We start from the raw sequence: 15,405 nt of genomic DNA on the forward strand, positions 1-15,405 counted from the left end.
TTTAGTGTGGCATCAGTTACAGTTGGTTTTCAGTGCCACAGTAAAGGCGCTTAGTTACCATTAATGTTGTGCTTTATTTGCCAGCAAGATCAGTTCTGAAAATAACTGTGGTGGCAAAGCTTACATACGGCTGCAATGCTCATGCCTGAGACAGGGACATTGCTGGAAGATCACTGTCACGATCCTCCTGCATATGGTCATTATACTGCGCTAGAAGCACTGGTAGATGTTTGACATGTGCCCGATGTTTGCCAACTGTGAGTTTGGCATACAAATGGAAAATTATTTTGCTTTTGTGAAATACCAGAAGCCTGTATTGGGACATGACAAATATTTTTGCAATGTAATAATAAAAACAAAATTACCTTTCCAATTCTATTTGCAGATAGCTATGAATTTCTAAACCTGATTTTAAGTAAAAGATGTGGTGGACTAGTTACCAGTGCAGATAGCCAGGGCCGGTTTAAGCAGCTCAGGGACCCTGGGGCAAAGGTAACCTGGGGGTCCTCTACCCTAAAGCAAAACCAGTCACCCCCCCCCCAAACTCCCTGGCAGCCAGCTCAGTGATCCGCTCCCCCCACAACAAAATATCTCATTCCCAGTAGTCTCTCTTCATAGGGAGTGTGGTGCCTCCAGTGTAGGTAGAAAGATGCCCACCACGTTGCCTCAGACCTCCAGATAAGCGTGGCGACTGACTAACCTCAAGATCAGGTAGGACCTGGGACACAGTGGCCACGGCAACCGCACGCATCACTTCAAATGCAGGAAGTGACGAGTAACGTCACTTCCGCATATGAAGTAAGCAGTACAGTGCGTGCTGCTCTCTCTGCCTCGGGTCCCACACTGATCTTGAGGTCTGAGCGGGGCAAAACAGAGGGCAGCAGCAGTGCATTTTTTTAAAGAGGCAAAGGGAGTGATGCCTACGGACCCTGGGCAATTGCCCCCTGTGCCTTTATTGTATCGCGCGGCCCTGCAGACAGCCAAAGTATTTTCCTCTTACTTGAAGTAGCACAGAGCAGGAACAGATGTGGCTGACTTTCAACACCTGCACAGACTAAAGCTAGGAATATACTATACAATACTACACTACATGTTTAACAGGTTGAACATTACATTTGATAATTGATTCATTTTCTTTAATATCTCTTATTTAGAAAGAAGGTGTGCAGAGGGCAACTTGCAAGAACGGTAAGCAAGCAATACCTGAATTGGCTCTGTACTGCATTAGGCGCATACATGTTAAAAGGGTGCAAGGTAAATTTGGGTACAGGGTGATGCCACTAGTAGAATATCGGCAATACTGCATATATTCTACGAAGGCTTCTACTTTCTCCTGACAATACTCCTCCTCCTCCTAGCTAATCTTTAACCTAGCCCTACTGTAAACTCTGTGCCTAACGCCACCTATTCGTTCCTTGCATAATTTCAGGCTTAAAGCCCCATCTACACGATACGATTCTTTGTGCGATTTCATTACGATTCTATTTACAATCCGATTAAATCTGACATGACTGATCGGGATTCGATTCAATTCGATTTGCCATTGTTTTGCAATGGCAAATCAAATCGAATCCCGATCGGACATGTTGGATTTAATCTGATCGTAAATAGAATTGTAATCGAATCGCACAAAGAATGGTATCGTGTAGATTGAGCTTAAGCTTTATTACCTGCCTCACATTGGGCAGCACAAACCTTGCAGTGGCACAATAGATCTCTGCAGAGAACTGATGAAACATCCAGTGGTGTAAGCTCTGCACATAACTTGCACTTTTTTCATAGTTTCAAGTTATCACACATGTTGTACAGAAATTGACAGTAGAAGCTGTGTTTGAGTAAAGTGATCCATCAGATGTAAAACTGCTAAACAATTGGCAGTGTGTTCACAAGAAGCAACACACCCTACATTTTGTAAAAAAAAAAAAATAAGCAGAAACTAAATAACTGACCCCGAGATGTTCCTGTAGCAGTTTGCAAATAGAAAACCCAGCTGGAACATTTACACCTAAAGTGATTTAAAGGACAACTGTAATGAAAGGGATATGGAGGCTGCCATATTGTTTTCCTTATAAGCAATACCAGTTGCCTGGCTGTCCTACTGATCCTCTGCCTCTAATACTTTGTCATAGAACCTGAACAAGCATGCTGCAGATCAGGTGTTTCTGACATTATTGTCAGATCTGACGAGACTAGCTGCATGCTTGTTTCTGGTGTTATTCAGACACTACTGCAGCCAAATATATCAGCAGGACTGCCCAACAACTGGTATTGTTTAAAAGGAAATAAATATGGCAGCCTCCATATCCCTCTCACTACAGTTCTCCTTTAAGCAGATGCCACATTTTGTCAATGACAACCCGAGATAAATCAGTAAATAAAGTATTCCCATCGCTAACATATGTCCTGAGAGCCTTAGCACACATCCTTGTAAGGCTCAGTTTCATGTTTATTGCTGAGCACAAGTGGTTCCTCTGTAGGTTTGGATATAGATATGTCATGTTTTGTTAGTGTAATCTCTGGGAATTCATGTGTCTGCCTTGTTAAAGATTCCTATTAGTATCTGCATTCCTTACTGGCCCACTCGTCATTACTTCAGCTGCAATTACTCCATCTCTGCAGTCACAAGCCTATATTTAACATAGTTGTGATTCACAGGCTTAAACTAGAATCCAAATGTATTAATGTACTTTTATAAGAGGATTTCCAAGAAAAATGCTTGTATTGCTAGACAGACCAGATTCTACCCAGTGATTTCTGTGCTCCTCATCTAGAAGTCTTGTGCTGTGCCACAGTACTAGATATCCACAAGTAAATACTGTGGGAACTCAGATTTGGGTGCTAGTCTACTTGAATCTATTCACCGGGAAACTTCATAGGGAAATTCGGCTAATTTGATGGGTTAGTGCTTCAACAGTTCTCCAATGGCAGCACCCTCTAGGTTTCAGATTTTATCACTATGCTCACTAATCGGCCAATTACAATGCTTCAAGTTGTAGAGGGTGCAGTGATTGGAGAGCTGTTCCCTATGAGGTTTCCCAGTGGGTGTCCTGAAGTAGACTAGGGTTAGCCAAGGAGATAAATTCTTCTGAATTCATACAGGATTATGCAAATTCTGTTCCGTCTTGTCTGGATTCAATTGGTCCATTTTCAAGCTGCATACATTTTCATACGGATTTTGCATAATCCTGTATGCACTCAGAACGATTTGCATCTCATGGACCATCCATACTTTGAACCCCTCACTAGTATACTGAGGGCCTGTCAAGCAATATGGCCCTGTCAGGCCTTGATTCACTAAGGTTCTCCTGGGCTTAAAAACACGTGAGAACATAAGTGATCCTGTATATCCAAGTCCATACCCTGGTCATCTAAAGCACAGCACCGGATCTGGAAGTTGCAGGGGCTGAAATAACTTTGCAGGGCATAATTTGTAAACTGATGATCAGTTAGCTGGCACATATTTAACTAGGTGTCAGTTACTTAACAAGCAGATCTAGAATCTGACTTGCCCATGCATAATTGTGTTTTTTAAGCTGCTTCCTCTTCTAGTTGACTTTTTTTATTGTTCATCTCTGCAGCTCATTGCAGACTGGCCATGATGCAAATCATGCATATTTTTTGAGGAAATTCCAAACTTATTTGTCACATGGTCAGCCTCTCCATGATTGTTTCAGGTGACAAATTTCTGTAAAAACATGCTGCTATTCTGACCTATAGAGACAGGAGCAGCAAGCTGCAGTGGGCAGTAACAGCGGTCAGGCAACATATTCCTGTATTTCCAAGAGCAAACAATCTGCACATCAGGGGCTCCAGTACTCCATCCTGTAACTATCCAGTTTCCTATCCAGTAGAAGTGCTTTAAAGCCCCAGTTCAGACACAAATGTGTTGCTAGATCCATGTAGGAATGGAGTTGGAGAGTTTATGTAGAAGCTTCTGGATTAGCTGGATAAATAATATGGCTGGTGAGTATATATCTCAGACACCAAACACTTCCTTCACCACTAGCTGTCTGAGAAAACTGCTGCTGCTTACAGCACATACAGGCTCTGGCTGTGCCAGCCCCCTTCCACTCTGAACTGTGGAAATGATGTAATCCAGTCACCAGGAGCAGCCACTCCTATAGAGCCTGGAATTTGATTCACTCAACAACTTCTGATCAAAAGACAGGATTTTCAACAGTAAGGGCTGGGGCCCACCAGTTGCTCTCAAACACTAGCATTTTTAAAACTAACATTAAGGGCTGGTTCAGAGGCGTCGCGTTCGTTGGCGTCGGGCTTTCAGCAGCGTTCGTGTTGCGTTCAGATGCGGTCGCGTTTTTTCTTCCCCTAGGGGGACATTACCCGTCGCGGTTAACTGCCCCTGGAAGCTACATGTAGCTTCCAGGGGCTCTTTGCACGCCAGGGAAAATCGGGACCTGAACGCCGCGTTCGTGTAAACGCGCGTAAAAGCTTGGTACAAACGCTCCCATTCACTTGAATGGGAGCGTTTAACGCCAAGCCCCGAACGCTGGCGGTAAACGCTCCGCAAGCGTCCGTCTGAACCAGCCCTAAAACTCATCGCTTTTTGGAGCAATTTTAACCATTTACCGCCATCCTAACGTATTAAAACGTCATGCTTACCTCTATTAACGGCAACATGACGTTTTAATACGTCGCACATTCCCACCGCTGCTACCGCCGCTGTTTCCGTGAACACTTCCTATAACGAGTGTTCACTAGTGCCATCTTGTGGCCAAAAAGTATATTACATCTACAAAATACATACATTTTCAAGTACATACACTTCATTAATAAAATTACACTTCCAACCCCCCCCCCCCCCCCCCCCCCAAAAAAAAAAACACTTGTAAAAAAAAAAAAACAGCTTAAAAAAAAAATACTTACCTTAGGGACTCAGCTTTTTTAATCTATATTTTATGGGGGGAAATTAATTTTAATTTATTACATAGGGGCTTGTAATTATGGCCAGAACAAAAAAAAAAATAAACAGACAGAAAAATAACACTTATATTTCAAAATAATATACTGTCGCCATACATTGTGATAGGGACATAATTTAAATGGTTTAATAATCGGGAAAACTGGGCAAATAAAATGTTTGTTTTATCCACAGGAAAATGTTTAATTTTAAAACTATAATGGCTTAAAACTGAGAAATAATGATTTTTTTTTTTCTTTTTTTTTTTTCTGTTTTTCTCATTAAAACTCATTTAGAATAAAAAAATTCTTTGCAAAATGTACTATCCACAGAAAGCCTAATTGGTGGCGAAAAAAACGAGGTATTGATCATTTTCTTGTGATAAGTAGTAATAAAGTTATTAGGGAATAAAAGGGAGGAGCACTGACAGGTGAAAATTGCTCTGGTCCGTTAGGATAAAAACCCTTGGGGGTGAACTGGTTAAGGAAGGTGGTTTTGAACCCTGCATTCCTTGAATGAAATTTATTAAAAAATGCAGGCACTGTGATTGCAATTTCCTACAAATCGCTCCTGTACAATCACCACAATAGACTTACACTGGTGAAGCATTTTTAGAATAGTTAGTGATTCCTAGAAAGTACAAATATGGCTGGGGCCCACTAGAGTGCTTACAGGAACTGACATCTGAGCATTGATTAATCAGTTGGATTGCTTTTTTTTTTTTTTAAATCTGTGCCTTGAAATGGGCTTTAGGGTAATTTCACAAGCACTTTGCAACAGATTTCAAAATTTGCAACTTCCAATATTGCATGCATTGCAACGCATGGTATCTCATTGCCATTTATTTACAATACGGGTGTAATGAATGGAGGCACAATTCTCTCCCTGTGAGGTCACCAGTGGGCAGATATCTATTGGATGTACATCATCCAATAGCACACAGCTTCCCTTATGTTATTACTATGGAACCCAACACACTGAGGAGTCAACATGCTAAATGGGCCCATTGCAACATGTTGCTGTGCGATTATAGCTTGCGTTATAATGCACCACAATGGGAATAGTGTAAGTGCACCCTTAAATAGTCAAGTCTAAAAGAGAGCTGGACATTTGGGTGGACCAGGTGCCGCCATAGGCCGTAATGTGATTTACAGCTATAGCGGCACTCAGTCAGTAATTTGGGCGCAGTCAAAACAGTGTAATTTGGCCACCAGCAAAAGCTGGAAGTTGAATTGCGCCCCAAGCCAGAAACCCACTAGGAGTGATTTCTAATTGCTAGTGATTTGAAAAAGCTCGTGCTAATGCAATGCTATGAGGAGTTTTTATAAAATCACATTGCTCAAGTGGGATCACACCCATAGCATTACATTAGCAAGAGCTTTTCAAATCACAAAGCGCACAGACAATCGCTCCTAGTGGGTTTCTAGCCTTACCCTAGAGTCCATGTCGGGCTGGAGGGGGAATACTAATTACAGTAATGCCACCGGGACTTTTGCAGGAGCAGGGTGAGCGGGGGCTTTATCCTGTGCCTTAATTACATGTATATCCTAACGCATCCATTTGAAATGTGGGTCGAAAAAGTATACTACACCTTTAAAGGACACCTAATGTGAGCTGGATATGGAGGCTGCCATATTTATTTTCATTTAAACCATGCAAATTGCCTAGTTGTCATGCTGCCTCTACTTTAGCCATAGACCCTGAACAAGCTTGCTGACTGAATCACACACCTGAAACAAGCATGCGGCTAATCCAGACACTACTGATGTATGAATGATCAGCAGGACTGCCAGGCATCTGGTATTGTTTAAAGCTAATGGGATCTTTGTTAAAAAAAGAAAAAACACAGATACTTGCCTAAGGAGAGGGAAGGCTCTGGGTCTTACAGAGCCTTACCTCTCCTCTTCCGGTGCTTTTGTTCAGGTGACAGCTCCTCCGTTCAAATCACCTGCCGCGGGGGACTTCCAAAGTCTTCGGGAGGACTTAGCTCACGCACGCGCAAGTGTATGGAGCGACGTGTCTTCTGGAGCACTCAGGCTCCCAAAGACTTCCAAAGACTGCCTTTGGTGGCGGAGACGGCAGCATTTGACTAAATTGGGTCAGATGCTGCTACAGGGGAGCCAGCACTACAACGGAGACCGGGAGAGGAGAGGGAAGGCTCTATAGGACCCAGAGCTTTCCTTCTCCTTAAGTATCTTATATAGGCAGGAAGAAGTTTTCATTTGCCCAGACTTGCATTCAGTTTACATGAACTTTGCATGGAAGTCAATGATTTACATTGCATTGACCTGCTCTATTCACCTGCTGCAGAGACTACTCAGTACAATGAGTGGGTGTGGAGGAATCCCAGTTCACTGCACTGACACTATACAGCACAAGCACAGCTTTCCCACGGGGTAGTGCAGGCATGAGGTAGACATTACCAAGACAATAGTGATTTTTCAAAATGAAAGACTACATCTAAGAAAGGTCACACACTTATCTATGTTTCCCATCAATATCCGGCAAAAAACGATCACTGATGAAATCTGGTAGAAGTTGATGCTGCAAACTATGCCTGAATAATTTCAAGAACAAATTGGTTGATTGTCAACAGGGCAGAAGTGCAGCAGTAGTGGCATTTGATTACAGAACAATCATGTTGCCAGCAGAGCTTACACTCGCCTCTCTGATGCCATGTGTCTTCTCTCCATCCCTGCCAGGTGCTCATCACTGTCACTGTTCCTTTTTGTGTACATGCCATGGTGCCTCTAGTGTTCAGCCTGTAGTGTTTATCACGTGACACAGGTGCCCAAAGAGAGAGGAGACAGTGTGGAGCGCTCAGTGGGGATGGCGAGAAAACGCGCGCCAACAGATAGTATAAGCCCTGCTGTCTACGCTCTGCATGGCCCGGGGGTAGGAGGAACGACACAGACAGGGAGACCTACGGGAGGTGGCCACTCTACAGATATTCAGTAGATTTCATGCTGAAGTCTATTCAAAATTTGTGCCTCGTGTGGGGAATGATCTGACCTATCTGATGGTCAAATCTGGTGGCCATCTATTAGTGCATGGCCACCTTTACACCCCCTACACATAGCTTGTTTTAAGTTGTTGCCTGGAGAAAACTGATTGTAAAATCCTGATCTTGCTGCTTGTAGTCCACAGCATGATGCTCCTAGGGAAGCAGAGCATATAAATATAATGCAGGAATGTTCCTCCTCCCAAATGGAAGAGTAGAATTTATTTCAACATACCAACTCTTTGTAGTTGTAATGAAACAGTTCCGGTGTCCTTTGTGGGACTCCAGTAGAGGTTGGCTTGGTTTCTGCTTCACCTGCCAAGTTTTGGAGACACCCACTGCCATACATTCTCTCAGATCTTCATCTCAGCAGCTGTCAGCGACATGCGGGTACTTGCTCCAAGGATTCTATGTAATTTACAAAGTGGAAAAATCAAGCCAGACAGCTTGTTGTTTTAATGTGAACATAACAAATGAGTAAATTCTAGAACAAGCTCGAGAAAGGACAAGAGTTCAGTGAGTCACAATGAAACACATACAATGCACACAACGTCACCTGTCAGGTCTCGCTTCCTTGTGGCTTGTCAGAAACAGATACCGTACTTCTTGCTTTTCTATTTCCCCCATTTAATCCTCATAGGAAAGCAAAACTTATTCCTCAGCAAGAGGAGGAGGAGAACTGCTTCATCTCAGTGTTACAATAGCTTGACCTTTGGTAAAAAGCAGCGCTTGCTTTGAGGGCACATGTTGATTGCAGGCAGTTAGCCATCGATAAGCAAAGGGCTAGGGCAGTGGGACCTTGTATTGGGAAGGGGGTGGTAATCTCACTACGGCTTTGTGATTTGGATTTAATGGCAATTGCGCTGCATGCAGCATTTTCTGAGCATTTGTATGCTGCATAATTGCTCATCTTTTCAAAATCTGTAGGAAAATTGCTTTGTAATATGTTACAAAATTGGCGGCTGCTAATCAGCTACTGCTACAGTGGTGGCTGATAATCTACAGGTGAGCAAAGTGGGAGGCAGAGTGGCTGCATAAGTGATGCCGCATGCACAGTGGCCCCTGCATATGGCATCACAGCTACGGCCTGCAGGCCATTTAGCATTAAAAAAAAAAAAACCTGTAGAGTGCCTTGGGGGCCACCAGAAAAGGCCTCCGGGCCAGACTTCACAAGCTTGTAGACCCTGAAAACAAGAAAGAAAGGGGGGGAAAGAAAAAAAAACAAAACATACCACAGAGAGATCTGCAGCAGCTCCTGCACATAACTCACTCAGGTACAATATTACCGATCTGAGCTGCGGATCCTGTCCCGAGCCTGACTCGGGATTAGCGCTAAGGAGATTAAGGTATTGTTGCCGGCATACATGTAAAAATGGCTTACCTTGCTTCTGCAGAAATCCCTAATGTGTTAATTACTATTCCCCCTCCAGGTCACCATGGACTTAGGGGAAAGATGTAGTTCGGCTGCCAGCTGTTGCTGGCGGACGAATTATGATGTTTTTAATGGTAATTTGGGCTCTGTCTTGTGACCCCATCCAAATTACTGTATGGGCAACGCTATAGCCGTAATTCACATTATGGCCTATGGGGCACCCAAATTTCCCTGCACCGTTTGTGCCCGTCTCATAAAATATGACAACATTAGATAAATGTGCCATCTGCATGTTTCTCACATTTGTAAGATTGATTCATTAAGCTGTAGCCGCTACTACTAATGTAGTAGCGGCCGCGCTAGTAAAGTACTGCAGTCGCGCTACTTCACATCGTGTGACAGATGAAAGGAGAGTGCGTAATTTAGGAGTGCACACTACGCAGCATGTGCACGCTGATCTTTAACTCGCACTAATAAATCAACCTATTTGTTACGTCTTCCCACAGCTGATTTCCGCTGTCAGCGCAATACAAAAAACAAGGAGTAGTAAGCACATTATTTTTTTCAACCTACTGTGCCCATTTGCCTTAGTCTTTTATACAAAACTATGATGCTAGGTACACACAATGCAATTTTCGGACCGATTTACTATCAGATCGACTATTTCCAACATGTCCAATCTGATTTCCGATCGATTTTCCATTCACTTCTATGGAAAATCGATCGGAAATCAGATTGTACATGCTGAAAATAGTCGCTCTCACAGTACATGTCAAAAGATTGCTTTGTCTGTACCAAGCATTATAGCAGAAGTATTTTCTTAGTTTATCAGCAGCCTTAGGGCTGGGATCCAATATGGGCGCCTGCGATTTGCATACTCGCAGAAGTGCAGTGATTTCCCAGGGTGATCACCATTTGACTACTGTAGCCACTGATGTGATTGCTACTAAACTGTTGCTGTTTTGCGATTGTGGGCTGCTAGTGGGACCATCCTCATTGGGATCCACTGGCAAAGTGCTTTGGCGATCCACAAGTGCTGCCAAAGTGCACCTAGTAGGCCCCAGCCCTCACCCTTATGTTACAGAGAAATAGTCCACAATTCCAAATTCACCATTCATTTTTACTCTTCACTGTTTATATAAACTTCTATATATTCAGTATGAAATCTTATTTGACATTTTCCAGAGCATGATGCACATTAATCTTGGTTTTATCATATTTTCCAATGATGTTTCTAACTTTGGCAACTGCCATATTGCTACATTTTTAAACAGCCATCCATACATTAGAAATAAAAATACAATTTTATTTGTACCTCACACAATTGGTTCACATTTATAGCCTTGTAGCAAGAAGGAAACCGTAAAAATACAAAACTAGGAGAATTACTTCAAATGACTGCAGGCCTGATCCGCAGAAGTCTATGCCTCAAATCTTCACAAACTCCCTCTATAGCCTTCCTTCATGTGTCCGCCACATGCAGCACAATGTGACGTTCTACATTAGTTCTCATTGGTTCTGGTTAGCTAATCAGAGCTTTATCAGTTTCCAGTGATTGGCACAGTTCAGATGTGAGAAATGTTTCTAATTTTCAGACAAAATCTCATACAATGTGACAGGTCAGGAGAGAAAAAGAAATGAAAAAAAAACATTCCTCAGAAGATCATCTGGCATTCATCCACTAAGCTTTCAGAAGGTTGAATTTCTGGTGTCAGTTTCTACTACAGCTAGAAAATAATGCAGAATGGACATACATATATATGCCATAGCATTGTCAGTCTTTCAGAATAGCTGGTAGGATCTTGGTTACCAGTAAAGTTTTATGATGCAGTTACACCTGCATAACTTGTTTTGGAATCCATTAAATATGTCAAGGAGCTTGAAAAAGAGAGGGAATGGCTTAGTAAAACAAGTAGACTTAGTCACTGCAGACTATTAAAGCAAAGCACTGTACACAAAGCTAAACAACCAGCAGAAATGGCCATTGTTTCACCTGCCAAGGGCTTTCTTGTTCTATTCATAAAGTCTTGTAACTCCTACATCTCTGCAACATGGCCAAGGAGTGACAGCACAACTAACATCTTCCAGTATCACCCATCTGCTTACTACCATGACCTGGCTGGCTGACTGACTGTCCAGGGGCTACTCGGCTGACAAAAGAAGCTGAAAAATCAAAGGAAGTCATTACCTGCCTAAGGGTTTCTGTTCAAAAGACCAAAAACCACCTTGCTAAGTAATGTGCCATTGCCTTTTGCTATCCCAGAACCCCAATTTAGGGTACCCCTGGATTATGGTCTTTTAAGTCCAGTTTCCACTAGCAGCTATGGCCAAATCGGAAAATGCTGTGGCTCCTGTAGGGCTCTGAATCCGCAGCCCGAATCATTATGCCATACCATGCAAGGCTATAGGGATTTGGCTGCGTGCTGCAGATATCTGCAACATGCCATCCAGAATCGCTCCGCAGTGCGATGTGGACAGTAAGCCATGAACAAGATGGGCAGCGTTTCCTCGCCCCTGTAGCCTGCAGAGAAATGCTGCAGATTCAGCCTGCATTCGGGTGTAATGGAAATTGGAGATCTGTGTAATGTGGCCAGATACGATACTATGTTCTAGATTTATTTTCAATTGGATTATTACAATACTTTTCTATTTGATTTTAACATGTGCAAAATCTGACCAATGTTTCACAGACGTGTTAACTATTTCCCCAATTATGGAAAAAAGATTGAAAACTGTCTATTTCTTGATTTATGATTCAAGCAATTTTCAATCTGTCCCACATCATTCAGTTGTCACAAAAATTAGCCACACTTGATCATCTTAGAGGGCTAAAAATGGGAAAAACCTATCAAATTTCTCACTTGAATATATATATATATATATCTCGTGTGTAACCACCTTTAGGCTGCTTTCACAGTAAGACGTTACAGGGGCACATTAGAGCAGCCTGTAACGCAGTTAAAACCATCGACTAGGGATGGTCAATGAGATGCAAATAATATTGAGTTGATGCACCATTATGCAAATTTTGTATGCAAATATATGCAGCTTGAAAATGAACTAATCAAATCCTGCTGAGGTAAAATTTGACTGGTCCATTTTTCAACGTGCATACATTTGCATAATCCTGCATCAACTCGAAAGTATTTGCATTACATTGACCATCCTTACATGTGACTGGTTTTTAAGGGTTAAAACTCGTGCTTTACGCTGCTAATTTATAAGCCTGCCTTTGCGGGCCAGAATAATCAGATTGAGGTTGAAGTGTATACACATGGTAAACAAGGCAGAAAAGCTTCTGCTGTGTCTGGGGGTGGGAGCATCTGATAATCAGGGATGATCAATGAGATGCAAATACTTATGAAATTATGCAAATTTTCATGCAAATATATGCAGCTTGAAAAATGATCAATCAATTTAAACCGGGGTTTAAATTGATTGGTGCATTTTTAACCTGCACACATTTGCATAAAAATGTGCACAAATTTGCATCAAATCAGAAGAATTTGCATCTATCTGATCATCCCTACTGATAATTTGTCTTGCAGCCAGCAATGTCATCAGTCAGCTTCAGTGGGATGAAAATAAGACATCAGAGCAGTCTCATTCATTATTTACTGTAATTAATCTTTTAGAGGAAAACAAAGTTGATGTCAATACCACTTTAAGCAACAAGGATACTCTGGTGATATGTCTACTTTGTAGAATGTTCAAGTTAGACCACAAATCATATACTGGTCTGACAATGTGCTAATGATCTCCCTGCCATTAAAGCCTTTATGCTAATACTTTACCAGCTAGCCTTACTTTTAATCATACCTAAAAATTACAACTCTAAATGCTCCTAAAAATGAAGGTTTGTCTTCACATTTCATAAAAAAAAAATGAATAAAATAGTCCACAGTGCCATAAGCCACGGGTGCCAAGTGGCCAGAGATAGAATAAAGTGCTGCAGGAGCTCTGCACAGAGACATCACATCTCTTCTCATTTTTATGAAGTTATCATTGTGGAAACACCATCATGAACATCAATTGTTATAGACTTAAATACAGTCTAACGTTTACTCTGATAGGATGCCAAACATTTTCCTATGTGCATACAGTACTAGAATGTCCTTTGTGTAACGCAAGAAGTGTCCCATGCTAGTTGTAGATCTGAGGAAGTCCTACTCTTCAGTTACACTGTGCCTACTTCATGGAGGCAACAAACTGCTCAACGTATGGTGTTGAATATACTGGATTCACTGCACCGTACCCACAGGTACCTCTGAAGGAAGCAGTCGGGCTGTGAGAATTATGGAGGCCTTCTCACATCGTGTCAACACTTAAAACGTTATTTCACCCTGCACAGATTTCAGCTTAATAGTAAAATGCAGCATTTAGTACATTTCATGTGGTCTCAAATGACTCCACAGCATCCATCCAAAGTGAGGGAGTGCATGGAGACTGGATTGGAACCTGCTTCTGTTCTTGAATCTGCCTCTCGAGAGCTTGATTACGGTGGTACATTTCCAGGTAGCTGGCTTGGATCTCCTTTTGGTATCTTAGTACTTTCTCTTTTTCTTCTTTCCAAGTTTTTCTTTCATTCTCAAAATTCAACATCTGGGCCTCATTCTGACGTCTTTCCAGCATCAGCTCAGCCCTTAGTCTCTCTATGTCCAAAGCTTCGTGGTTTTCTTTTGGGTGTCCATGAGTCTCCAGTGATGGAGCTAGAGATGGTTTGTCTTTTGCATCTTCAAGAGCATGAAGACAAGCTTTTAGACTTGCAGCTTCCCTCTCTTTCTCCCTCGCTAAAGCTTTGGCTTCCCGAAGTTGTGTTTTCATAAGGAAAACCTCCCCCATCTTTTGTGTCACCTCACCTTGGGAGTCTCTGAGGTGCTGCTTCAGAAGAGAGATCTCACCAGCCTTTTGAGAGATCTGCAATATAAAAACACAGGAATGTAAATATACACATCCTTACTGAACATCAAATGCATAATTCTGCTGTATCACTAAACCGTGAAGAGGAACAACTTGACACTTGTATCCTCCACAGCTGGGCCCCTGTTTTTGAATAAACTCCTGGAATCCAAAGCCATTTTCCCTTGCACACTGCAGGGAGAATACTATGGTTGCCAGCATAAAGTTCCCTGTTGAATACTGCTACTGTGTCCCTCCCATTCCAGGCACATCTGCACTAGGCAAGTTAAGATGGTGGCCGTTTTGCCACTCAAAGCCACTTGCCTAGCCAAGTGAAAGAAGAAGTGACTGTGGGGAAGGAAACTTAGAAATTATATAAGAAAATGGGCTCCCTGATACTTAAGAGGATATCTGCTTCAGAAGCCTAAAGAACAGAATCAGTAAGTGGTACTGTGATGCTTGATTAATCATACGGCACGACACTACTGGACGCAGGCCTATAGCTGTCATTTTGCAGTTCTTTTTTTATAATTTGAGGTGTTATGTTTCGACTGCTCAACGCCAATGGGCGTGAGCAGCGCAGCAGCCCCAGGACCACTCCACGCCAATTGGCTTGAAGTGCTAGGGGTGGAGATTGCGGTTGATCACGCTCGCCGGTGCGCGCGCATCCCCGCTCCGTCATCAGTCTCCCAGCGGCAATCACCTAATCGTCTAAACACTGTACAGCGCTGCGATCTAAGGCAGCGATGTACTGGGGACAGAGCGATCCACTGTCATAGGCGGAGGGAGGGAGGGACCTATGTAAAAAATAAGAAAAAAATAGTATTTAATGAAAAAAATATATATATTTATAAAAACAATAAATAAACATCCTGGGCGCAATTAAATAAATATTTTAAAAAAATAAACATCCTGGGAGCGATCATAGCCCACCAACAGAAAGCTCTGTTGGTGGGCAGAAAAGGGGAGGGGGGGAATAACTTGTGTGCCGAGCTGTGCGGCCCTGCAGTGAGCCCTTTAAAGTGGATCAGAGATAAACTTTTTCTCATTGCATAATTGCGTTCCTTTCATATAGTTTATAGGGCATTCCTCAAGACAAATACTTTTTTTTGTTTTAATACTCTAATTCCCTATAAACTAAGCAAACCTCTTTTCAGAGAGCCTTGGCACTCGGTCCCAGGTAGCAAGGGCTTATGGGAACTCAGTCTGGGCAGG

General features: G+C 42.4%; 2 protein-coding genes across 3 annotated transcripts in view; one reads left to right on the forward strand and one right to left on the reverse strand.

Moving 5' to 3' along the window:
• Nucleotides 1-1,154: 1,154 nt before the first annotated feature.
• LOC137563923 (uncharacterized) overlaps nucleotides 1,155-15,405 on the forward strand; it is a 236,860-nt gene continuing 222,609 nt past the window's right edge. The window contains exon 1 of the mRNA XM_068277029.1: nucleotides 1,155-1,188. The gene's annotated coding sequence lies outside the window, so the exon portion shown is untranslated. The remainder of the gene's footprint in view (nucleotides 1,189-15,405) is intronic.
• Nucleotides 10,573-15,405, reverse strand: part of N4BP3 (NEDD4 binding protein 3) — a 70,682-nt gene continuing 65,849 nt past the window's right edge. For both annotated transcript variants that reach the window (XM_068277027.1, XM_068277028.1), the window contains exon 5: nucleotides 10,573-14,208. In XM_068277027.1, coding sequence (XP_068133128.1) covers nucleotides 13,681-14,208 — 528 coding nt within the window. In that variant the 3' untranslated portion in view covers nucleotides 10,573-13,680. The remainder of the gene's footprint in view (nucleotides 14,209-15,405) is intronic.

The sequence above is a fragment of the Hyperolius riggenbachi genome, chromosome 3 (assembly GCF_040937935.1).
Source record: "Hyperolius riggenbachi isolate aHypRig1 chromosome 3, aHypRig1.pri, whole genome shotgun sequence".
Lineage (NCBI taxonomy): Eukaryota > Metazoa > Chordata > Amphibia > Anura > Hyperoliidae > Hyperolius > Hyperolius riggenbachi.